The sequence below is a fragment of the Abramis brama genome, assembly GCF_963993115.1.
Source record: "Abramis brama genome assembly, chromosome: 13".
Classification (NCBI taxonomy): domain Eukaryota; kingdom Metazoa; phylum Chordata; class Actinopteri; order Cypriniformes; family Leuciscidae; genus Abramis; species Abramis brama.
In genome coordinates this window covers 5748140-5775834 of record NC_139975.1, presented here as the reverse complement: position 1 = coordinate 5775834, position 27695 = coordinate 5748140, and the positions used below count along the sequence as shown (strand labels likewise).

Here is a 27695-nt window from a genome sequence, read left to right as displayed (position 1 = left end):
AGTTCAGCGCACATGTGTTTCACTCAGCTGGTGTCTCTCTGCGCTCGAGACGCGCTCTGGACCGGAGGAGAACCTGAGGAGAACCGGAGTCACCGGACAGCCGAATTTACCGGACCACCGTGAGAACAGCATCACAGGACGAGCGGTGAAGGACTGACGCAGGACACGCGCGCGGACGCGTTCAGCAACGCTTCTTCTGCTGTGTGTGAATCAGGTGAGAGGAAATCTGCTGCATGTTCTCACACTAAACAACGGCCTTATATAAAGACACTCTGTGCACCAGACACTGTACTGTTACTGTACCAGTGATGGGTTCACACCGCACCTGTTGTTAGTGCATCAATCAGTGTTCAGGATGTTTACAGTCATATTTAGGATGTTTTTCTGTAGTTTGGTGATTTTTAGTGGATGTATGAAGTCAGTTTCCCGCAGATTGTTGTGTAACCCAAACAATACTTTCTGGACCCTTTCTGTATTTGTGATGTATTTCCGCTGTGGTAAATTATGGTGTATTTGATGTTTTACTGTAGCCTACATGCATTCATGAGTCTTCAAACAGTCCTGATTAAATAACTCATCACATGATGGGTAAATTGCTTTATTAGGGTTAATTGTGTGTGAAATCTGATTTACAGTAGATTCACTGGACAATCACATGACAGAGAAAAATTTAAATCTGGGACAAAATAAAGCAGATTTCATACACTCTTTATTTTTCAAGATCTTATACACGGCTCATCAGTGTTATAAAGATCACTGATCGTACAGTGAAACCTCTTTAGTAATGCATGGTTTTTGTTTTTTGTTTTTAATTTTGAGTGTATTGAATCTGCAGTTTGTAAACACTCAAAAATCAAACCCATGTGACACAGTTTCATGTCATTTATAAGGCTTCTGGTATAAAGTGCATTGTCTACAGGTTTCTTTACACTTGCGAGGGCTGAGTCTTTGAAGAAAAGTATACTAAAACATGGGAAAATGAGTTTTGAGGATGTTTAGCTCCTCTCTGTTTGAAGACTCTTGAATCAGCTGAATCATGTTCTTGATTTTAAAGGGATAGTTCACCCAAAAATGAAAATTCTGTCAGTAATTACTCACCCTCATGTCGTTCCAACCCCGTGAGACTTTGGTTAATCTTCAGAACACAAATGAAGATATTTTTGATGAAATCTGAGAGCTTTAAAAAAGAAAAGTATTCTCATCGCTTCATAACATTAAGGTTGAACTACTGTAGTCACATAGACTAATTTAACAATGTTTTTACCACGTTTTTAAAGTTGCAATGACTTCGCTATCAAAGGAGGGACAGAAAGCTCTCAGATTTCATCAAAAATATCTTCATTTGTGTTCCGAAGATGAACGAAGGTCTGACGGGTTTGGAACGACATGAGGGTGAGTAAATGATGACAGAATTTTCTTTTTGAGAAACCAATTACCATAACCATATTCAAATCCTATCATAAAAACGATCATATTCAAAGTATGGTTAGGTCGAGCGGTTGGTTTGGGTTTGGCTTCAGCAAATATCACCTCTGTATAAAAAACGATTCAGTCTGTGAGATGTTCTAGTTAATGTGTGTGTGTGTGTGTGTGTGTGTGTTTGCATGTGACCCATGAACTCCATCCACTTCACAGCTGTCGTGTAGTGTAAAGTTTATTTTTAGCTGAACTGACGCCTGTTGTGTCTTTTCCTGATTTTTGGGGTCTTCAGAGCTGATGTAAGGAGCTGATTGTTGATTTGTCTCTTCAGCGTAAGAAAGTCCTGATTGATTAGTTGATTGATTGTGTTTCCAGTGGCATCAGAGTCAGAAAGATTCAGTCTAAATCAGATCAGATGCTTTCCTGTAGGGCTGCATGAGTAATTGAAATAAAACAGAAATCGTGGTAAAATTAATTAAAAAGTAAAAAATTAATGCTGTAATTTTACAGTTGTAATGTAAAAATAAAATGACTATTATTATATTATTTTTCTTAAATGCATCTGACTGTCTGTACAAAGAGTCACATGATCAGTGACACAGAAATAGAGCACTGAAATGAATTTTTCATAACATTATTTTTATTTTAAATTATTCAAACACACGGTCTGTTTCCTTTTATGATTTGTGTATTTCACAGTGAATTCTTACAAATTAATAATTTAATTTGTTTAATAATTTATTCAATCCTTTTAGTAGTAATTTATTATTATTATTATTATTATTATTATTATTTATTCATAATTTATCATTTTTATAGCCATATAGATAAAAAAAAGCACAGCAAACTTAGAATTTATTTTTAAATTCTATTTTAAATCACAATATTTATCAGAAAAATTACAATTACATTTTTTTTTTTACAATTTAGATTTGTGCATCCCTAGTTTTTTGTATTAAAATGCACAAAACCCCATTTAAACTGACTGCAGTGTGCAAATTAGGCATCATTTGGGGGGTTGGTAATTTAATGAATGACTTTGTGCATGTAAATCAACATTGTTTTGTCTCCTCTTTACGATAAAACAACCGTGTCTATGTTTCAGAGAGTCATTCTGTAGGTCTGCTCTGTCAGGGATCTCATGTCTTTGAGATGGAGATTCAGTGAATCAGGATTATGATCGTCCTGCAGATCGTGAGCTTCTTTAACCCTTTAAATCACTGCTGCATAATGAGTTACCATCTGTGTTGAAACACAAACACTGGCATTTGTCAGGACACAACAAACCGTTTATTTATTTTGTCCTGAGGAGAGGCAGGTTGGCAGCTGTCGTTTGGCAGAGAGTGATGGATTGTGGGTAATTTGACTCTGAAATCTTCATCTGCTCAGTGGGGTCTCATTTTGGACGTTGTCATCACTCAAACTGTTTGCCCTTAAGGTGAGCAGGAGGAACCCCAGCACACACACACACACACACACACACACACACACACACACACACATACATATATGTATATATACATAAAAGAATGGCAATTAATTTGGCATCTTTCTGATTTAATACAGTTATTTGTTCATGCAAATTGTATTATCAGCTAAATGGAAGAACATCTGACCGTCTGTACAGTCACATGATCAGTGACATACATTTACTTTCATTTGATTAGTCATATAGTAATATTGATCAATAAAACTTAGTTAATTTCCTGGTTTATACCAAAAAAAATTCAATGTTCATTGAATAAACACTGTAAATATAATTATAATATATATATATATATATTAGACGGAAGGAGTGAGCAATGCGTGTGTGTATATACTATATATACAATAGATACACACAGTATGAGCTCAGAGAGAGATTTCTTTCATTGTTGTTTTGTGTCCTTTTAACATTAGAATTTTTAGTTCTGTGGATTTTGGTTTTTAATTATAAAATATCTTTCACATTTGATTATGTTTTTGCATATTTTTAGCATGAAGTAAACACTTTGTACTATGTTTTGCAGTGTGTCATTCTGATCGTGTCATTTTGCACTGCAAAAATGTTGTTCCTCGGTATTGTTGTCTTGTTTTCCCAGTTCAAATAACTAAACATTCTTAAATCAAGATGCATTTCATTGAGAAGCAAAATTACGTCAGATATTAAGTCTTGTTTTCTAAAAAATGAATCAAAATGAAGCAAGTTTTCGCTTTAAAAAATATCTGCCAATGGGGTCAAAAAAATAAAAGGAAACTAGTTTTTTTTCTTACGCCGTTGACAGTTATTTATTCGTGTTTCAGCATAACTCATTTCATTTTTATCAATTTTCAAGACTAAAACACTGTTCGGTCCCGTGTAATGTGTGTGTTGGAGCGGCACAGAACAGACATTAATCAATCTGTCGGGCAGGTGGAGAGAGAGAGCGAGTGAAGGAGGGAATCATGGGAGATGTGTGTCTTCTGCAGAGCTCATTCATCATGCAGTGCCTTGTGGGATATGTGAGGTCACGTGTGTTGTACGTCTCACATCAGAGAGCAGGACGTTACACGCTCGCTTACACACGGATGGCTGATATCTCTCTTTCTCACTCCTTCTGCCTGACTGACACATTTCCCTCTGATATATTCCTGTCAGTGTCCCCGAGTCTGTTTTGAGTCGATATTGATGTTGTTGTTTTGAAAATGATTTTGAATAGCTTTGTTAAAGGCCTGGAAATACTGCACTAAATGGCTTGATAAGTCCAGTTCTCCTACCTGTGTTGACATTAATAGAGACTTCCTTAGTTAATAAATGGACAATAGATTTTAGTTTGTCTTAAAAATAAGTAAAATTACAAAATTGGCTGTATTAATTTGTCCATTTGCAAATGTTAAACCATCAAGCCCCCAACAGTGCATTTATAAGCACTTCTCATTACAAGTTTAGGAATTTGCTTTTCCAAATGCTCATTAAAGCGACCCAAACTTCATATTTGATTTTTATTCATATTTGATTCGCATTTGATTTCATATGCGGCAGCATATACTGTGATTCGATTAATCGTGCAGCCCTATCATTATTTTTTATCCATTTTTCTGGAAGATAAAGATTAAAGATTTCAGAAATGTGTTTGTATCCCTGTCATGAAGACCAACAGCCATTGAAACATACAACTTAAGTAAGAGAACCATTATTGACAATTTGTTGATAATCAAGGGTTTCTTACCTAAAGGTTTTACTGCAATGGAACCCAAGCCCCGCCCCTTATGAATATTTGCATATCATTACCGTCACTTAATGTAATAATGATACATCACTGAAGTTGTGTTTAGTCAGCGACACTACAGCCTGCAGTAAGCAAAGACATTTCAGAGCCAACAGGTCAGAGGTCACCACACTTGAACTTTAGTAGTCAGCAAAAGACAAAAATTGGCGTGAGGGCGGGGCAACCTGTCACTCACATGGGATTAACCAATAGCAAACCACCACCATCCAATCAATTCCTCATGGTCAAAATCTAGCCCCGCATTTCATTTGTTTCTTGTTTGAGAAGCCGTTTCACTCGGTTATACGTCACAGTAGAGAAGAAAAGGCTACGGGGTTTAAATGTTTAATGCTTCTGAAGGGAATATGAAGTGCACTTTCACTCAAGACTGTGTCCTGCTCTCAGAGGTGTCAGACGACACGGTAGTTTTCAGGATCATGTTACATCATCTGACCCGTTATGAGCTCTCGGCCAATCCAGATGCAGGCTTGGAATCATATTTAGGTGAGAGGTCACAGGGCACAAGAATCATCTGTCGTCCGGCTCAAATCACCAGCCAGCGAGTGTGTGTATGTGTGTGTGTGTGTGCCGATCTCATTACCCACGTGCCCTGTCATTTAAAGAGCAGTCAGTTCAGTCGTCTTGATGGTCCCGTGTGCTCAGAGTGACTTTCACGACCCCTGTTGAGGTTCCTCGGCATGTAGTTCCTTTAGTTTTGAATTCGTTTTTATTGTAACATGTAGTTTTCATTTTAATTAATTAATAATTAATTAATAATTTAATAAAATTATTAAATCTGTTTAAGAATTAGTCATTTTGTTGTGTTTGTCATCTTTATTAGTTTTTGTTTTTCATTGTGTTTGTGTAGTTTTTAATAACTATTTCAGTTTTAGTTATGTTTTGGACATTAAATTAAACTAAAAGATGAGAAAAGTTGCCTTGGCTTCCAGATGAATTAAAATGGGTTTACTTTTTTTCAAAATTTCATTTCAGTTAATGTTTCTTTAATTTCAAGTGACAAATGGATTTATCAACATCAGCGAGAATGAGAAATTAAAGTTTGCCTGAAAATGTCTTTGCTCAGAAGTTTCTCTTTCATAGCTCAGGTGTTTCACTTATGTTTTAAGTATCAACTTTGTCTCAAATTCACTATAAGACTAAAAGCTATAAATGGTTTGCTCTTGGATGCATTTAATGAGAAACGTTTGAGTTCATAGTGAGATCTCTGACTTTTGATTGCATAGAAACACCTGAGAAGCTCCAATTAGTTTTCAGTAACAAAATATAAAAATGCTGTTAGTATTACATGAAAAACTTGCATAAAAATGGGAAAAGTCCTTGGAAACTGAAATAAGTTTAAGTTGACATACTTAAATTATTAAAACAAACTGAAATAAAAAAAGAATGCTATATAGAAATATTAAAAAAATCCAAAACAAATAAAAATGACAAGAACAATAAAATTACTAAAACTTGCAATCAAATTAAAATGAAAACTAAAAATATAATCAAAATTAACTCTATATATAAATACTAAAATAACACTTGCATTTAATATACATGAAAAGAAATTGAGGTGTACATTATGTAGGCTACTTTTTTTTTCTTCTTCAGATGGTGTGTGTGTGTGTGTGTGTGTGTGTGTGTGTGTGTGTGTGTGTGTGTGTGTGTGTGTGTGTGTGTGTGTGTGTGTGTGTGTGTGTGTGCGCAGCGTTGAGTTTCTCTCAGCTTATAGAGCAAACACTCATCATCATGTGGTTTTTGTAAGCCTGAAGCACATTGTTGTCGACTCAGAAGAGGAAAGCGTGACATGACCTGCTGATCCTCTCTCTGGAATAAAAGACTAGATGTTTCACTAGTTCTGATGGCTTTATATCAAAACCAAGTGAGCTGTCTACATAGGCAGTATTTGAAGACAGCATAGGTGCTCCTTGCTCCTTTTTGGTGAATTGCATGGAAACCAATGGGGCTCAATTTGACCCAACAACACTAACACTTGTACCCAGTTTTTAACACAACAGGAGTTAAATAATGGATGATCAATAAACCTCTCTCTCTTTCCAGCATGGCTATTTGACCAGCTTATAAATTGCTTCCATTTGTTTAGTTGTGGTGCCGCTTCTGTGGGACTGTAAGTGTGTTTAGGAAAGATTTGTTCATGGTTTGAAATTAAAGAGTCGTTCAGTTCTAGCTCATTTTCCATCTGAGAGATTCAGTTTTCAACTCGTGCCTACAGAGCTGTTGTTGAGCACAAACGCAGAGCTCTTGGGCTGTTAATGAGCTCGTGTAAAATCAATCCCGTACAGTCATCGGTGAACACGTGTAATAACCGTCTCAGCGGGGCTCATTATCTCATATTAAGCTGAGGTCATTACTGCCCTCTGTGTTTAATGGGTCTCATGCAGCACTTCGTTATGAGGTTTCACTCGCTGAAAGTGTCTGACCACAGGCACAGATCTTTAAAAAGCGTTTGACCGAGTTCTTCATATATGCATGAATGCATGTTCACTGCCGTTCAAAACTTTGGGGTCGGTAACATTTAAAAAAAAAAAAAAAGTTTTTTTAAAGAAGTCTCTTCTGCTCACCAAGTCTGCTTTTATTTGGTCAAAAATACAGTAAAATATTATTACAATTTAAAATAACTAATTTCTCTATATTTTAAAATGTTATTTATTCCTGTGATGCAAAGCTTTAGTCACATGATCCTTCAAAAATCATTCTAATATGCTGATTTGCATATTATCATCATTATTTAATTATGTTTTAGGATTCTTTGAAATCTAGAAATTTTAAATCTTTACAGTCACTTTTGATCACTTAAATGCATCCTTGCCGAGTAAAGTATTAATTCCTTAAAATCGTACTCGCTCCAAACATTTGAACGGTAGTGTATGTACTGTATGTAATATCTGCAAATATTTATATTATTTATATTATTTAAAAAAAATAGCTGAATTTAAAGGCAGGGTAGGTAGGAATGGTCTAAAAAACTTCTTTTTCAAATTTGTTTAAACTTTATGTACATATCAATACATAATTAAAATGTAAGTACTCTGAAAAAGAAAGTATAAAAATCGAGTGTCTGTAGACCTCTCACGACTGTTTTAAAGACAGTTCATTATTTCCATTCACTCCACCCCCTCCCTTCTGGGCTCCTTCCAAAGCCACGCCCCCAAAACACATGAACGCGCGACTCCAACCGCTGAGCTGAAGACGCATTATTTACCTGAGACAAGCAGAGAGGAAGGAGCACAGTGCATGTAGTGACATCATGTCAGAATCACATGTAATAAAAAAATCTAACGCTAATTGCTTATGAATATAAACAAATAAGATGTATTTTAGTACTCACTATCAAGCTTGCATATTGATATTGGTAAATTTAAAATATATATTTTTTGATTCGCTAACGAGCTAGTTATATAAGCTAAAAACAGGTTGCATTGATACACTTTTTTACATTACCATCAGTTATATTGTGATGAAGATGAATTTCGTGTAAGATTCATAACATATATGGTGTTCTGCATGTAGGGGTGGGAGATATTGACAAAAATGAATATCTCGATATTTTTTTCCAATATCTAGATATCGATATTCAGGCGATATTTTTGCCATCCTTCAAAGAAATGTGAGCAAACTGGCAAAGAAGGTCCAGTTGGTCTTTTGACTTGCTGCATTTGACCTATATTATTCTAGGCTATAGAAAAAAACAATAAAGGAGCTAACTAAACATAATCTGTGGCAGCCCCTACTTTTTCCACTTAAAAAAAAAAAAAAAAAAAAAAACTTAACTAGGCACTTCTTGCAACAGTGATTATTAAATCAAACAACAATATTGTTGATGATCAATTCAAAGTAAAAAAAATATAACATTTTCAAAACGGTATAAATCCATTCATTTTTCCCCCAAAACGCTATAAATCCATCTTTTTTTTCTTTTTTTTTTCTAAATTTATGGTTTGTCTTTTAAAAAAAGTTTTTGTCTTTTATTTTTCGTGTTTGCATTTATGAGGAAAAAACAATATTACTTGACAGTTCTCCATTATGGACGCGAGCGCTCTGAAAGCTGCACTAAGACTTTCAAACTTTCACAGAGACCTCAAAACAGAAAGCACAAAGCCTTTCTTTAAAACGAATTTCGTTTTGTATTAATTGTATCTTAATTTTAATATATTTTTTTTTCATTAATTCATTAATATTTTCATTCCTGGATTAAATACATAAAGTAAATATAGGCTATCAATCACAACATAAGGTGCTTGAACTGGAGATTATATCATCGTGAACCGAACCGTAGCCTCGCCTCACAGGCCTAAAAAATGTGGAATATATTTACAGAAATCTGGTTCTAAACAAAACCATCCAAAACAAAATAAAACTATGTAGCCTAAATGTGCATTTCTCCGGTGCATGCGTTCACTAGCCTACTGCGAAGATCGCGAGTCAAATATCGTCAACTTCATCTTTGCAGCCGACACAGAAATTAATAAACAATTAAAATGTCTTATTGCAATATTTTACACATTCTTAATCATTACTTTTGCTGGTTCTTTGAGGCAGCTTTTTAGGTTTATGGCGTTTTGGAAAAGAGCTCTTCACGTACAAACACCGTTTCACCAAGGCACAGCAGCCCTTCAGCACATAAGAACAAAAAGAGAAAAAGCACGGACTTACTAATTACGAAACTTTGATGTGGTTGAACAGCTGAAACAGTCACAAATTCCTCTGCAACTCAAACCTTCTCAGTACGAGTTATGAAGGAAGAGAACAGCATTACAGTTTTCAGCGCGTCCTCCTTTGATTGCTGTGTTGTGACTGGAAAAGTGCATGCAGGAGCACATGCGCAAAATGTAGGTTTGTAAAATGTCCTTTTGTAAAATAAAAATAATTTTAGGGCGAAGCAGAGGAGGTCGTGCAAGAGGCCGTGGCGTGCAACTAGGGTCCGAGGAAGTAGAGGCTGAGGACGGGGTGGTCGCTGGAAAGCCACGATGATATTGACACGCGTTTTATTTCTTTGTTTATCCAAAGACTTTTTGTTCATTACCTTTTCTTGTACTGTCTTCTTTTTTTGCCTTGTTTGCCTTCACTAACTGCATGCCGGTAATGTGAATTTTGATTGCTCTTTCTCTGCCATTGTTTTGCTATTCCTAGGTTCCGTGCCTCTCGAATTCCTCAAATCAAACGTGCGCGCGCAAGTGGGCAGATCCCGTGGCAAAAGGGTGGTTGCCATGGTTGCGAGAGAGAGTGACAGTCGCCTAAGCCAATCCTTTGATTCGTCCCGAATCGAAATAATGAGCTGTGTTTAATACAGATTAAACGGTCTAGAGTCACTTGATTTTTATACTCTTTTTTTCAGAGTACTTACATTTTAATTATGTATTGATATATATAGAAAGTTTTAACAAATTTGGATCTTTTATTTTTATATAGTCCTACCTACCCTGCCTTTAAGGAATTATCTAAAGGTAAATGCTCCATTAGCAGCTTATGTGACATCGATTCCTACAGAAAATGATTCCCTAAATCTATAAAAACATACAAAATTTGCATTTCTATATGGTGAGTGAGGGTTTAAAAGCAAAAATGTTAAAGCAAAATGCATTTCTGTTAAAACACACATAAATTCTAGTGATGCACTGAAATTAATTTTAATCTCAAAAATCCTGAAGAAATGCTTTCTGTTTAGATTACCTTTTCTTTCTCTTCTGAAGTCAAAAATAGCTTTTTCAGCTGAATATTTTGGTTGGCCTAAATTTAGCTGCATCCCTAATGAGTTCTTCAGATGTGTGTTATTTGAGTTGTAAAGTTGTTTAATTCGTTCTTCTGAAGTGGGACGGCTGTTCTAGGTGGATTTTTACTCAATTAAAAAGTGCTTTGTGGATATTTACTTTATTTTCCTCTGGTGTTCAATCACATTTCAAGTCAGTCAAGTCAAATTTAATTATAGAGAACTTTTTCAAAGCAGCTTAAAAATCATGGTGTTAATGTTTATTATATCTTAACTTCATGCTTTATATAGTCACATTTTGCAGATTAGAGCTGGACGATAATAATAGTTACATTTTGAGAAGAGACAAGCAATCAGCTATAGTTGAGATTTGCTATATATAGTATTCATCAATGTACATGAGTGTACTGTATGTATGTGGATATACTTATAGTAACTATATATGTAGAGCTGGAAGATAATATGCTTAAAAAGTAAAAACTCAGGCATGTCATGATTAAAAGATATTTGTTTAGTTAGTTATTGGCTCTGGGTGATTGACAGCATGTCATAGACGTTAAGTACTATAGTCCTTCTAATATATTAAAGGATATGAAAGTTATTCAAAAATATTTAATAATAATATTTTTTAGTGACAAGGCCATCTGTAGATTTTGCTGCTGTACTTCTGTTCATCAATGAGACGAGTGTTTGTCATCAGATGATGTTGATGTCAAATAGCTCAATGTTGGCAGATAAATTGGCCTGATCAACATAGAAGTCATAATGGGTTTAATTTATTCTTAGATTACAGATTGATATAATTAATTTATTCTTCACCCATTGACTTTAAATCATCTGCACTGCTGATTTGAAGACATGCAACACTGCAGATCTGATTGAGGTTGTTTTCTGTGATGGGTTTAGGGTTAGGGGAGAGAATAATATACAGTTTGTACATAAAAAAACAAAAAAACATTTATGTCTATGGAAAGTCCTAGAAAACATGGAAACTTAATGTGTGTGTGTGTGTGTGTGTTCATGTGTGTTTGTCACATGTGTCCTGACAGCTGCTGAATGATTATATGGGGTGATTTGTGTTTTGATGTCCATCCGCTGTAGGATCAAACTCCATGTACAGTCTGTGGTCTCGCCTCCTGGACTCAATCATTTCCTTTCGTTAATCAAAACTGATCAGGTCTCATATCATCGTCACTGCAGTCCGTGGAAAATCTGACCCGCTGCGACATCAAACACGACCACACTCACTCCCGAGATCCAAATCTCTATAGTATGTTTCATGAGAACGTACTTTTCCGTGCATGTTTGATGTTTTTCCAGTTTTTTAATGCATTAACCAGGAAAATCAGTCTTGCTGCTAATGAATGCATCAGTCATCTTACAGATCGCTGAATCAAAACGGCTCAGATGCTTTACTGTACTGCTGTAAAACTCAATTGCTTGATTAAATTTTAAAGATAAAATGTATAGATTCAAAATATACATTTTACCTTGATTAGATTTAAAAAGTGGCATCTTCTGAGGCACATGTGGTGTTTGCCAGCGCAGAACTCACTGGGATGTGGATCATTACCAGCAAGATGCTTCAAAGTGCTTGCTACATATGTTTATCATTTCACATTTCCATAATCAGAAAAACATCTAGTTCATATTGTCATAAACTCTTCAAGAACTGATTATATCGGTAAATTCTATCATCATGGCCAGCGCCGTCACACTTGCTCAGAGCAACTGAAGTGATTATTGACTGAGTCTCTTAGTTTTGATTGCAGTTGAGGTCTGGATTGCGATTGCTGCTAAACGCAGGGCTGAATGAACCGGCTCGTCATTGTGTTCAGAGAAACCCACAAACCCCAGAGCTGCCAAACGTGATAAACGAGCAGCCGCTCTGCCCTTCAGGTCTCTCATTGGCTGTCTCCAGGGGAATCTGCGCTGTTTGTTCCTGTAGCATATCCAATAAAATTAACACGTGTGTGTTGGTGTAATAGGGGTTCATGTGTGGGTCGATGGGGTTGAATCAAGCGTGTTGTGTTCGCGTGAGGTGTGTCGTACATGGCCTGAGGTGTTACTGTTAATTCTCTCATCATGGATGTGTCACTCATGAGTGTGTTCCCGCTGATGATGTCTGATGACCTCGTCCTCTCGAGCTGCTCTCTGGGGTTCTGCTTCAATCATCACTCCCACTTCTGACTTCATAATGGAAGTCTTTTATGTCAGGGATCCGTCACAATCAGAATGTTGTTCCCAGAATGAGGTCAGGAGGCAGAATATGGGTTAGATATTGCTGTTCAGAAGAACAGGTTTATTCGTTTCATATTTAATGGGAAGTGAGAGAAGAATTGAGATGTTGCAGGGTATCCTTTTCCTGTAGCTCAAACTGTAGAGTGTTGGCGCTTGCAACGCCAAGGTCATGGGTTCGATTCCCAGGGATCACATTTTTTGTTAAAAATGTGAATGTGTGAACCTTGAAATGCAATGTAAGTCGCTTTGGATAAAAGCGACTGCCAAATGCGTAAATGTAAATGCATAAATGTAAAGGGAATTATCCAGCGTTGGAATCTGCTGAGAGAAATCTAGAACTTGAGTTTTCAAGAGATCTACAATTTAGAGTTTTCCAGTTATCTTTTGCAGTTTTTTTAACATGGCTGAAGTCAGAGTTGACTTTGGCCAGGCTCATCGATGCATGAGGGCAATGAAGGCTATCCCGTCTGGTCCGAGCCAACCGAAGGACTACTGTGGCACAAGTCACACACCATTTTAATGATGGTTATTGGAGGAAGGTGTCACAAAAGTGCATCACACTGAAGCTAAATGATGCTAAAATAATGGTAGGAGTCAAAGTTGACAGTAACTTAAGCCACTTTTGTGTCTCTAGAACTAAGTTCTGACTAATCTAAAACAGGTTGATGAATCAGCCCATGCAATTAAAGTAGAATTTTCATTCACAGTTTCCATTGTGAGTGCCAAAATTCTCACCAGGAGTTCCAAAATAGATTTGTAGATTTCATCAGAATCCCGCAGTGAACTCTGGCTGAATCCAGTCCGATTGAGTCCCAGCGAAGGTCTCCATTCTGTCACACCGTTTCCACGGCCTTCATGCAGCGTTTCCATGGAGAGCTGGCGGTTGCTACGGAGTGTCGTTTGTTAGTGTCAGTGTGTGGGGCTGCGTGAGGATTCCTGGTGACCCGAGGGTTCGGCTGGCCTCTTCTCACAATGGGCCGACCCGTTCCAGAGTCCCAGCGCTGCTTTTGTTGCCACACTCATATATCAAATGCATTCTCCTGCCAGCGGCTCCAACAATTCTTCTCAAACTCTCACACACTCACATCAAAGGCCCAGTGGGGACGTTCTGTGAGTTCGACACATGCAAGTGCTGCAAAATGAGAACAAGCCCCACTCAACTTCTATTCTGTGTGTGTGTGTGTGTGTGTGTGTGCGCTTGTATCTTTCTTCTCCTATCTGTCTGAATGAGAAAAATCATAATTTCTCATGTCAAAATGTCAGTGATTGGTTACGCCGCTAAACCGAAATATTGAATTAATTGTAAAGTTCTAATGTGCATTTTATCATGCATGTTCACATGATTTATTTGGTAACACTTTACAATAAGGTCCAGTTAATGTTAGTGAATGCATTAGCTAATACTAACCTTGAACAACTGTTCATTGTTAGTTCATGTCAGCTCAGGGCCATTAAATAATATTAACAGACACAACTTTTGATTTGAGTAAATTATGAAATTGCCATTACTAAAGATTAATAAATGCTTTAGAAGTATTTTTCATGTTTACTAATGTAGTTAACTAATGTTAACAAATGGAGCCTTATTGTAAATGTTACAGTTTTTCTGTATTAACATTTTTTTTTGATTACATTAAATTACAAACTAAAAAGCTGCAAACTCTGTGAGAACACTAAATACACTGCAGTTTTTATCAAACGGAATTAATATACAGTAGACTTCTAGTCTACATCAGACGTGTGTGGCGAGTTGCAACACATCACAAATTAATTGCTCTCTTTATAATCAACATAACTTGATGGGCCGGTACAGTTGACGGGGTATAATCTCCTCGGTTTATGAAACACACCAACTTCTTTTATTCACCTAGTTGTTCTTCAATCAAATGAATTTACTTAAATATCATATGAATTTATTACACTGAGTATGTATTTGTTTTTAATTTAAATAAGATTCTGGCTATTAGAGCAGCTCATGTCCAGCTAATTCAAGCCATCTTTTGTTTCTGATCATACCATGTTCATCCATTGACATGCAGCTTTTTGTGCATCTTGATCATTTGTTTTCATCGACTGTCTTCAGCTGAAACTTCTCTCTGAGTTTGTGGATGAATCTGATGGGTATTTTTAAACCCACTGAGAATCAGGACACAATTTCACAGCCCCGTTGAAGCACGCCCCGTCAAAAGACAGTGTGAAATCTATGCAAATTCAGCCCGAATAGTTCCTGAAACCCGCCGAGAACAAACCCGTCAGTCCACAGCGACCCGCTGCTGTCCAGAACCGCTTCACTCCTGCTGAGTGTCTGAACTCACTGTCTCTAATCTGACACTGATATTCCTCCTCATGCCCTGAGCGCGGTGTCATCGCCACCAGAGGTGTGTGTGTGTGTGTGTGTGTGTGTGTGTTCCTCTCAGTAACTCAAACACACACATAGTTGCAACAATGCATAGTTACATTTTATGCATCTCAACTAAATGTAGATTCTTTCTTTTAAAAAAATTTTCCTGACATATTTGTTTCTTTCATGTGTGCAGGTGTCCACTGTGATCCATAGAAATGATTGTCGGTGAATCACAGCAGAGCCGGCCCCCGTCAGCTGTCCGTGACCAATCAAGAGCCTCAGAGTGAGCAAGAGGGCGGAGCCAGTCTGATGATGGACAGACAAATCATCCACTCAAGTTTAGAGCCCCGCCCCCTCTCTCCGCCTCAGCAATGGTCACATAGAAGCACAGAGACATTATTGTGTCATGTTCCTCTCGTTTTACTTCCCCGAAAGAACGTGAACATGTAGATTGAACTTCAGTTTTCCTTCTTTTAGCTGTTTGTTTGTTTATTTGTGTGATGCCCAGCGTGCTCCGCCTGCGCCGTCTCGTTCGCCAGGTGCCGCTACAGACCAGCCTCGTCTTCCTCTTCTTCCTCTGCGTTCTCAGCGTGTTTCTCTCTTCCTACTTCCTGTACGCTGTCAAACGAGAGCTCGAACCGTCGGTCACAGCAGGGCATGCAGCGGATGACCTCTACGTGACCTCTTCTCGACCACTCCCCTTTCTTGCTAGAGTGGGCGGGACGTTGCCGTCTGATGGCTATCGGTCGGATCCGGTCGTGCTGGTGTTCGTGGAGAGTCAGTATTCGCAGCTCGGCCAGGAGATCGTGGCCATCCTGGAGTCTGCGCGATTCCGGTACCGGATGGAAATTTCTCCTGGAAAAGGGGACATGCCCACGTTAACGGATGGACAGCGGGGCCACTTTGTGCTGATTGTGTATGAAAACATCCTGAAGTACGTGAACATGGACGCCTGGAATAGGGAATTACTGGACAGATACTGTATCGAGTTTGGAGTCGGAATTATCGGCTTCTTTAAGGTAAGCGACTCTATACCAGTTTCACACACTCGCTCATCAGCGTTTCTATGGAATTCCAAAGCTGCCAAAACAATAAAAAAATAATGCATAAATATATGAATAAATGTAAAAAAAGTAAAGTATTTATACTTTTATTTCCTTATTTATATATAATTGTATTTTTTTCAACATTGATTTATTTTTTTGATTTATATTTATTTATTTATGTATTTATTTATTATTTTGGCAGCTTTGGAATTCCATACATTTCAACTTCCTACTTGGAAAAGTGCATTGTTGTAACCAGTGAAATTTATAATACATGGAGAAAGTGAATCAATAGTCTCAAAGCCACTGGCGGCAGACGGGGCAAATCTAAGATGTATGATATAAGATGTAAGATATAGGCTATTTACAAATTCAGCCGAAACGGCTATTTTTGGTTTCAGGCTGAAATGTTTTTGGGGTTTTTTGGAGGGCCGAAATCAGTGACTGAAACATGTTTAATTAGCACTTCTCCAATGGCACGTTTTAACAGTGTTCAATGTCTATTTCATGCACACAACATGGATAAACAGTTAAACATGTCAGCTGTGTGGACAATATCTCTAGATTGACAATATTAATTTCTCGATTTTAATCGGTAATGATCTAAAATCTTATAGTCAGTGCTGTTTTCTGTTGATGCATGAACAAAACTTCGCTAAACATTTGTAGCGTACCTGCCATCCAATAATTACAAAAAGCTTTGTTACTTTTGATATGAAGCAAAGTCTCAACTTTAAAATCTCTTGATTTTCTAACGAAATTCAAACAATAAATGTCGTTTCGAGGCTCTTTAATACGGCGTGACAGATCACAGATCAAACACACGTGAACTGATCATCTCGTCTGCTTTACTACTGGTTCAAAATGGCACCAAATAAACATGGGTGAACATCAGAAGAATGTTGAAAGATACAGTACAACTTACTGAAATTAATCCTCTCTTATGTAATCACTCAACCAGTGTTTTAACCGGGAAAAGATGTCAATAAAACATACAGTGACTATACAATGCCACTTACATTTACCTCAAGAAAGCTATTCAGTGTTCATAAACGCATTAGTTAGCTAGATAAATAACTTTAGAAAAGAGCATTTGCTAAATATATGCACAATATTACATATTCATTATATTTTTTGCTTAACCTGTTAGTGATGTCTTCATTATTTATTGTATGTTTGAATAAAGCTGTCATGAAAACAAGTTATTACAGTTTATTATATATATATATATAAACCAGCAAAAGCGTTTATTCTTGATTTATAATATTCCAAAATCTGCAAAGCTAACAGTAGCGTTGCTGTTTTCTTTATACATTATATTCTGAGTGTCTTGCGGTGGTGGTCGGAGATAGCGAGTATGAATATGTCCCACATCTGACTTTGGACGGAAGCAGCATGTATATCAGATCATCTGATGTCACTTCCTGTCTGTCCCGTTAGGCCAATGAGAACAGTCTGTTGAGTGCGCAGCTGAAAGGATTTCCTCTGTTCCTGCACTCCAACCTGGGACTGAAGGACTGTGCGGTCAACCCTAAATCCCCTCTGCTTCACGTCACTCGAGCACAGCAGGTCAGACGAGCTCTCAACGCTCATCAGCTGAAGTTGAACTTAAATAAAGCGTTCTCTGTGTCTCTGTGTCAGGTGGTTCGCGGTCCGCTTCCCGGGGATGATTGGACCGTCTTCCAGTCTAATCACTCCACCTACGAGCCGGTTCTGCTGGCCAAAAGCCGTTTCTCGGAGAGCGCTGGGCTCGCTGCTCTTCTGCACACCTCTGTGGTGCAAGATCTCGGGCTTCACGACGGGATCCAGAGGGTCCTGTTCGGACACAACCTCTCCTTCTGGCTCCACAAGATGGTGTTCGTGGACGCCGTGTCCTTCCTCACTGCGAAGAGACTGTCTCTGTCCCTGGACCGCTTCATACTGGTGGACATCGATGATATATTTGTGGGCAAGGAAGGGACCAGGATGAAGGTGTCGGATGTGAAGGTGCGTTAAAGAGATCGACTCAGACATCTGCTTTTGTTTAAGCTTTTTGCCACTATTATCATTAGAAGAAAGTGTGGGGAAAAAAAGCATGGAAACTAAGGGAAGATCGAGAGAATGGATTTGGGAAATCACAAGCCAAATTACAGCTGGAATCTAAAGCTAAATATTATTCAGTGGCTTCTTTATTTTGATTTTTTTTATGCAACACAAAAAATATATCTGGAACAATCTTATGAAAATATGTCCGGATCATGTTTGTGTGCGTTTACTCTGCTGGAGTTTAAGGAGAAAATCATCTTCAGAATGGGGATGTTAATAAATTATGTGTAGATTCGTGAATATCATAAATAGTGTGTGGTGTGTGTATCTTCTCAGGCGTTGGTTGAAACTCAGAATGAGCTGCGGAGGTCGATTCCAGACTTCACCTTTAACCTGGGCTTCTCAGGGAAGTTCTTCCATGCAGGTGAGTGAAAACTGCACAAGATCCGCTTTTGAGAAGCATTGATGAAATATAAGATGCTGAAAATTCAGCTTTGCATCACAGGGATAAATTACATTTTGCAAAATATTGCAATAGAAAATATTTCACAATTGTAACGCAGTTCGTTGTTGCGAGGAGGAGGAGGCGGGAACCGTTGAACATTTAAAGACTTTAATGACAAAATAAATAAACAAATACAAAATGAAAGTAAAGACAGCAACCCCTCACGGATGACTGCTGTCACATATAACAAACAGAAACATAAATCCAGGCATGTCCTCTCTCGTCCTTCACTGTCGTCGCTCCTCCGTGAGAGATACGAGACTGGTGCGTTGCGCAGGAGTCGCTCATTAGCAATCACGCCACCGGCCTCGCGCCGTACTCGTCCTTCTCGCCACAACAATTATTACAATTTTTACTTTATTTTTGGGATCAAATAAATGCTGCCTTGGTGAACATTAGAGACATCTTTCAAAAACATTTAAAAAATCATAATTATTCCAAACTTTTGACTGGTAAATGTAAATGAATAAGTGTGTGTGTGTGTGTGTGTGTGTCAGGTACTGATGAGGAGGATCTGGGTGATGATCTGCTGCTGTCATACGTTCATGAGTTCTGGTGGTTTCCTCACATGTGGAGTCACATTCAGCCACACCGCTTCCATAACCAGAGTGTGTTAGCGGAGCAGATGATCCTGAACCGACGCTTCGCTGAGGTGACACACACACACACACACACACACAGGGGTCTGTAGTGTTTTATTCCTCTGTCAGTTCTGACTGTCATTCTGTGTTTGTGGCGTTTGATTCTGTCCTGTAGAATCACTCTATCCCGACTCATCTGGGTTACGCAGTGGCTCCTCATCACTCCGGTGTGTATCCCGTCCACATCCAGCTGTACGAGGCCTGGAAGCGCGTATGGGACATCAGAGTGACCAGCACTGAAGAGTATCCACATCTCAAACCCGCTCGATTCAGACGCGGCTTTATTCACCGCGGCATCAGAGTGAGTGTGTGTGTGTGTGTGTGTGAGCTCTGCTCATTATTATAAACCCTCATTATGCTTGTTGATATGTGTCAGCAAATGAACAGTTGAATTGATAAATTGACACTGACAATTGCATACGACTGTCACATTCTGCCCTCAGTGACATTCAGATCTTCACATTGTTATGAAGAGTGACAGCCAGAGCTTTTACTCTCCACTTACTCATCATGCTAGAACGAGTGAATGAATTAATGATGTTATTCAACCACACAGAACAAATGACATCATCATGAAAAAAATCAACATAAAATACATAAATGTAATCAACATAAATAATAATTTTGTAATTGTAAAATAAAATAAACAAAATGTTATACATATTTTATAATTTGGAATTATATTTTATAAATTACTTTATTACATATTTAATTCATTTATTTTATAATTTATAACTATTAAAATATTTAATAATTTGAAACAATTATGAAATAATATAAAATATAAATTTATTTGGAATTATCTAATACATACTTTATATAAGAACTAAAATAATTATAAAATGATTGGGTTTCCCAGTGCTAATAAACATGAATAATTTTGTAATTATAAAATCATTATGAAATAATTTTCAGTTACTTCTTATGCAATAATTATTTTATAATCATGAAATAATATAAATTATAAAATAACTGAATGCAATAATTATACAACAACTATAAAATATAAAATAAATAAATAATTGCAGGTATAAAAAATATCTACAAATAATTATAAAATAATATTAAATGTTAAATAATTATGAAATAATTGTTTCAGACTTTATTCTTCCTTCAGAGCTCAGCTCAAATCCGATCTGATTATTGTTCATGCGCAGCTCCCGTACTCTCCAGCAGAAATGAATGACTTCCAGTGTGTTCTCAGTCGTTTGTCAGAGATGCTGACAAGCTTTAAAGCACTCACGGCACGACAAGATCTACAATCCCAGTTAATATCAAAGGTGATCGTGTTATGCAAAGACCAAAAATGAACAATACGGCCCCTGAACAGGCGTGAAAACAGTCCGCTTGAGAAAACGTCTCAGTTGTGCTTTACTTCAGGAGCAGATTCATATTCTGCTTGCTCTCTTTCTTGCGTTTCATAATGAGTTTGAGCTCCTGAGTTCAGTGTGAGATGTTATGAATATTACATTAGCTCACGTCTATTTATTCCCTCAGTGAGACAGGCGCTGTACTGCATGAGTGTGTGTGTGCGTGTGTGGCTCTCACATTAAGTCAGGCAGGCAGTGTGTGAATGCCGAACCGATTGGACGTCACATTTGTGTGTGTTTTCATCAGGTGCTGCCCAGGCAGACGTGTGGCCTGTTCACACACACCATCTTTCACAAGGACTATCCCGGCGGCCCACAGGAGCTGGAGCGACTCATTGACGGAGGAGAGCTGTTCCTCACCGTCCTGCTCAACCCCGTCAGTCTCTACTTACACATCAACTCACTGTGTTCATGCGCTTATCGTCAGCAAGCCTGGGATATGTAGCCATAAAACTGTTAATCCTTTTCAGCATTTTGATGACATTCAGTAAACCTCTATTTGAAAAAGTATTTCATCTGAAAGGAATTAAAAGGGTGTTTTTGGGGTTCCCAATCAAAAATGTTTAATACTCACAGTAAAATACACTAATAATGTTGGTGAAATTAATCAAGACATGATTTTAATAATTGAATTCAAGAAAGACTGATGTGTAATATTTTTTTATTTATCCAAACAAATGACCTGAAGAAGTTTTGAAGGTAAAATATTACGAGTTTTCATGTGCTTATCAAAGGAAATAATATTTTTTAAATTATGAAATAATTAATTAATAAATGAAATCACCATGTAATTATAAAATAATTATAAAACAACTATAAAATGATTATGAAATAATACTATATAATTGTTTCAGACTTCATTATTCATAACATAAATTCATGAGCTGTTTAAACTGGAAGCGAACGCTCTTTCACCCTTCCATTTGTCCTGTTGTTGACAGACTCGGATGTTTTAAGATATGAAACTTATGGTACAAAGACCTCTTATATGTCAATAGAGTAAGGATTAGATTAATTTTCAGTGTATGAAAATTAAACATTCACTTTTATTTGAGTGACAAACAAATTGCTGAATCCGAAATTTGAGTTGAAATGGGCAGTTTGAACGGATTCAGAGAAATCAAATTTAAGAATTCTTACACTGTTTTTATTACAAAATTTTTATTATGAGAGATGCTATTAAACTTTCTCTGAACATTTTCATAAGAGTCATGAGACAAGATCATGAAACTAGTTTAAAGGAACACGCTGACTTTTTGGGACTTTGAGCTTATTCACCGTATCCCCCAGAGTTAGATAAGTACCCTTCTCATCTCCGTGCGTCTGACGCACCCACTGCTAGCCTAGCTTAGCACAAAGACATGTAAACAACATGTAAATAGGAAAATGTTGGCGTTATTTTGTCACTTATTGGGAGCAGTATGCTAGCTGGAGCTGTTTACCTCCAGTCTTTGTGCTAAGCTAGGCTAGCGGTGGGTGCGTCAGACAGAGTTACGGCACGCACTGAGATGAGAAGGGTATGTATGGACTTATCTAACTCTGGGGGATACGGTGAATAAGATAAGTCCCAAAAAGTCGGCGTGCTCCTTTAACACATGCTATGTAATGAGGTCATGTGACCACAATGTAGCGTTCTACTGTTTTATCATTGCATGCTGTTTACATACTAATTTACAGTGATACATGATCACAGATGGTATAGAATATATTTGGTGCAGAATATTCCAAGTGCAGCCTTAAAATAGGTTTGATTGGCTGAAGTGTCTTTCTTTCTCAGATTAGCATATTCATGACTCACCTGTCAAACTACGGGAATGACCGTCTGGGATTGTTCACCTTCAAACGGCTGCTGAACTTCCTGCTCACATGGACTCATCTGAAACTACAGACGCTTCCTCCAACGCAGCTCGCCGAGAAATACTTCCACCTGTTCCCGTCCGACGCCGAGCCGCTCTGGCAGGTCTGTCAATGCAGATCCATTTATAAAGGAGGATTTCAAAGCACAAATATAAATCTACTCAACATTGAACAAAACAAGAAACATGCGCAAAACAAAGATCTATGGTCAAATTAAAAACTGATGCACAATGCAGGATTACAGTTGGAAAATGCAAACTTTTTCAAATGAAAATAGTCACAGTCTAGACACGATGAGAGCATCCAAACTGCATTTGAAACATGTGATTCGAAACATGCTTCTCATTTGAATGAAGTCCAGCAGTTCCCAACACTTTGCTCAGTTCTCCTGTCAGTCGTTCAGTCTAATCTTAACTCTTCCTCTGTCTCACTGAAATCTCTCAGCTGTGTGATCTTGTGTTCAGGACCCCTGTGAGGATAAACGACACAAGGACATTTGGTCAAAAGAGAAAACCTGCGACCACTTCCCAAAGCTGCTGCTCATCGGCCCTCAGAAGACTGGTGAGGGGCAACAGCGCCATCCCATGGACACATCCAGAACACAGACAGATCCTGTTACATTTAATCACTACAGTGTGAATAATGAATGAAATATAAAATGGATATATGATGTCATTGGTGGCTGGTGGGTTTTTTAAATAGAGGAGGCACATGAAATTGTATTGTTTTCAGCTTAACTGCTTTAAAATGGCTTTTTTGGTCACTTTTAGATAAAAAAATTACACATACAGCAAGAAAATCTAAATATAATTTTACTCACCCTGGGCTATCACTTGAAGCACAAATCCATCATTCTGTCTTTGTAAATGCCTGTGTTAAAAGAGCAAATTGGGGTGTTTAATGAAGCTGATTGCTGTAGCCGATATCCAACTTCGGCTTGGGGTTTTCGTTCACTTTTAATTTGTAACTTCTGCTCGAATGGTAGCTTGGTAAATTTGTTGCCAATCAAATATACAATATCTGTACGCTCCATAATTAAAGGAATAATTCACCCAAAAATGAAAATTCAGTCATCATTTACTCACCCTGAAGTTGTTCCAAACCTATATGAGTTTCTTTCTTCACATGAGACATGAGAAGATATTTTGAAGAACATGGTTAACCGAACATTTGTTTGGCCCATTGACTATTATAGAATGGAAGAAAATACTATGGAAGTCAATGGGGTCCATCAACTGTTCGGTCACCAACATTCTTCAAAATATCTTTTGTGTTCAGCAGAAGAAAGAAATTCATGGTACATTTTCTCTTTCTTTGCTTTTCAGGAGCGACGGCTCTCTACTTATTTCTGGGGATGCACCCTGATCTGACCAGTAATTCCCCCAGTAAAGAAACGTTTGAGGAGATTCAGTTCTTCAGCGGGCACAACTATCACCGAGGCATCGACTGGTGAGCGTCAGCAGAGCAACAAACGTCACACACACACAATCAATCAATCAAAACTAAGTTTAGCTGGACAATAACTTTATCCTAGAGCTGTTGTAAAGCCTAAACAATCTGTTACGGTAGTTTCCTATTATCTCTGTAAAGCTGCTTTGAAACAATCCATATTGTTAAAAGCGACTTGACTTGACTTGACTTCCTCTCTCTCTCCTGCAGGTATATGGAGTATTTCCCCCTCCCGTCCAACAGCAGCTCTGATTATTATTTTGAAAAAGGTGCCAATTATTTTGATTCGGTTGTCGCCCCGTCCAGAGCCGCAGCGCTTCTGCCCAGAGCTAAAATCATCACGGTCCTGAGCGATCCTGCGGACCGAGCGTTCGCCTGGTACCAGGTACCTATACACCACTAATCTACTCATTTACCAGATGTTTACTATGGTAACCAACCATTTAGCAGTGGTATTTGTAGTAAAATGGTAGTAATCACAATTAAAATTGTCCTGTATGAAAATTAAATGTTTTTGTATGGTATCAGTATTTTTATATAACCATGAATTGTATATAACCACTTAAAATCATGATGCCATACTTATTGTACAGTGAAAATCATAGTATTTTATGAACATTTCTTTGACGAACGTGGTTTGTATTTTAGTTGCCTTAGTTTATTTGCAGTATTTTGGCTATACAATTTAAAATTACAATTTGAACACTCAGTGTAGACTAACAATTCATTATTATTTCAAATATTTTCAAATTATATCAAATTATTTTTCTCTTCAGCATCAGAGAGCTCATGCTGACCCTGTGGCCCTGAAATACTCGTTCCATGGTGTCATTACCGCATCCCACAATGCACCTGTGAAGCTGCAGATTCTGCAGAAGCGCTGCCTGGGTCCAGGGTGGTACGCCACACACCTCAAGCGCTGGCTCGAACACTACCACCCCAGCCAGGTCTGTGTGTGTGTGTGAGGATGCATGACTGTATGTTCTAATATAGTGCTTTTTCTTTATCATATTTCATGCGTTACACCCTCACAGATTCTGGTTGTGGACGGTCAGACGTTGAAAACAGATCCAGCTTCGGTCATGGAGAAGATCCAGACGTTTCTGGGTTTGGAGAATCGAGTCGACTATCACAAAATACTGGCGTGAGTTTGAGTTGCCAAAAAAATTTTTTTTATATATATATATATATATATATATATATATATATATATATATATATATATATACCCAAGTGTTTGTGTATATATATAACACATACATACATACACACATACATACATATAGTACATATAATGTATATAGTGAAAGGTTAATATTTGGCCTCTATCAGTATCCAGAACTATACATTTTATTACAAATATTAGGAAATTTTTCCAAGCCACAGAGTCATGCGGGACGTTTTGATAACCTAACTTCATGTCTGTGTCCTTAATATTTTCCCACATTAACTAAATGATGTTTTTCAGGTTTGACCCAAAGAAAGGCTTCTGGTGTCAACTACTGGACGGAGGACAGACCAAGTGCTTAGGGAAGAGTAAAGGACAGAGATACATGGACATGGACACACAGGTACCACACACACACACACACCTAAACGGCAGCACAACATCTAGTCAAGTTAAGTCAAATTTAGTTGTTTAACGCTTTTCAAATTCAAATCATTTTAAAGCAGCTTTACAGAAAGTCGTACTGTCTATAATGTCTTAGTGCTTTACCATAGAGCAAGTTTTAGGGTTTAGTTATGACGATATAAAACGATGATACAAGAGATCCTAGATCTAGCTATATTGCATTAATAGTGTTGTTTAACACATTTAACAGCGCCGCAGAAACTCAGGCACATTTCTGGGTGTTCAAAGGTAATTGAGAGATTTAAATATTGGTCAGTTTTGCTGTATTAAGAGATTTAAATATTGGTCAGTTTTGTTCTATCAAGAAATTTAAATATTAGTTAAATTTGTTCTATTTGTTCTATTAAGAGACTTAAATGTTGCTCAGTTTTTTTGTGTAAAGCAAGGTTAAGTGATTCTCAAAACGTATTAATGAAAATAAGATTGGATGTCACAGATGAGAAGTGATGCTCAGACACACTAATTAATTATAATTTGATTAGAAGTCATTTAAGCAGCAACGTTGAGAAAATATGAATATTATTTTAAAAAGATGTAGTGTAAATTCACATTGACTGTTTGTCTCTCTGTCAGTCTCGGGTGTTTCTGAGGAACTACTACAGAGACGACAACATCGAGCTCTCTAAACTGCTGTATAAAATGGGTCAGATTCTGCCCGGCTGGCTCCGAGAGGAACTCCTCAACATCAGGTAACAGAGTCTCTCGTGATGATGAATGTCACAAACATCTGGAGTGCCAGAAGATCATCCGGACCAGACAACACGTGCAGGAGGAACAGTCCAGTTCTTACCTAGACGAGTTTCAGCCGTTTCATCACTGATACTCACTGATACTAGTATTTAAAGGCCAGTATTTATGAATGAACTCATATCTGTCCTGTTATTGACACTGGATCAGACTGTGCTGAACTCATGAAGATCTGATTTCGTGAAGATCGTCCCGCGGAGCAGAGACTGATGCTACAAACTTGTGAACAATTTTTTACTCAAGACATTTGATACAGACTCAATACAGTTTTATAAAGAAGTCAAAAATCACGACAATGAACTAATATAGACATCTACATAGTTTTTTTTACATTTGTATCTAGTTCTGATTTTGAGGGTTTGTTTGGGATATTTTTGTTTTCTAACATGGACGTCGTTTCACTCACCCTCATGTCTTTCCGAACAGAAGGACCTTCTTTCTTCTGTGATGCTCTAAGAATGACAGAAAAGTACCTGACAGAAGTGTGTGTGTGATTTGTGCACTATATTCCAGGTCTTCCGAAGTCATGTGATGCTTTGAGTGACACAGACTGTTCATTCTATGAAATATCATGTTTTGTGAATGACATTACTGTGAGTAAATCATTGTTTTTGGTGAACTATCCTTTTAAATTTGCAGCTCTCAAGCTAAATAGTACAGAACTCTTTAGTTTTTACATCAGCACAGAGACTCATTTCTAATGTAGTACAGCTCTTATAACATGAATTTACCATTTCAAGTGCCATTTAAGTGTTTCTTGTATGAGAACAGCATGTTTTGATAATGTTATCCTCATGGTTGAAACACAAAACTGGTGATTTTATTAGAGGGAATGTGTTATTAAAGCAATAGTTCATCCAAAAATTAAAATGAGTTTTTTTTTTTACTCGCCCTCATGTCCTTCAAAACCCGTATGACTTGCGCAAAAAGCACAAAAATGTAGTATGAAGTCTGTCTTCTGAAGTTATACGATGTTGACGCTCACAGATGAACATTTTCAGGTTTGATGTCAGTGAAATCAAACACCACTGGTTTTCATGCGTCTCAAACTGCATTTTTCCCTTAATGTTCCTGGCTTTTTTTAGATTAATTAATTTGTTTTCTAGGTGTGAATTTCTCTCATGCATGAAGATGAAATTAAAATGAATTGACTATTGGGGCAGATGATGGGAAAAAATCACAGATCTGTCCTTTATAGGAAATCTGTTGTGATACCATGGTAAAAATACAGTGGCGTTATCAGTTTTATTACTCTAATAGTGTTCAAAAACATGATATTACCACAGTTTATTGATGTGGAAATACAAATATATGTGTAAGTAGATTGAAGCTTTCACTACATGATTCACAAATTCATTCTCATGTTTTCTTCTTTGTTTGATGCCTGACCTGGTCAAACAGATGCAGAATAGAGGAAAATAAACCACACTGCTACTAATGCTGTGTGTGTGTGTGTGTGT

General features: G+C 37.4%; 1 protein-coding gene across 2 annotated transcripts; it reads left to right on the top strand.

Moving 5' to 3' along the window:
• ndst1a (N-deacetylase/N-sulfotransferase (heparan glucosaminyl) 1a) lies at nt 1-27673 on the top strand. 2 transcript variants are annotated; one of them, XM_084133787.1, is made up of 16 exons: nt 1-214; nt 15156-15981; nt 17449-17577; nt 17650-17994; nt 18370-18457; nt 19036-19190; nt 19295-19480; nt 20797-20925; nt 22327-22509; nt 22871-22967; nt 23732-23855; nt 24066-24240; nt 24632-24802; nt 24890-24999; nt 25324-25426; nt 26062-27673. In XM_084133787.1, the coding sequence occupies exons 2-16, from the start codon at nt 15463-15465 to the stop codon at nt 26179-26181; spliced, it is 2634 nt and encodes an 877-aa protein (XP_083989913.1). In that variant the 5' UTR covers nt 1-214; nt 15156-15462; the 3' UTR covers nt 26182-27673. The 2 variants fall into 2 exon arrangements, with proteins under 2 accessions (XP_083989913.1, XP_083989912.1); XM_084133786.1 differs by lacking the exon at nt 1-214 and having other exon boundaries at nt 15316-15981; nt 17449-17994.
• The last annotated feature ends 22 nt before the right edge of the window (nt 27674-27695 follow it).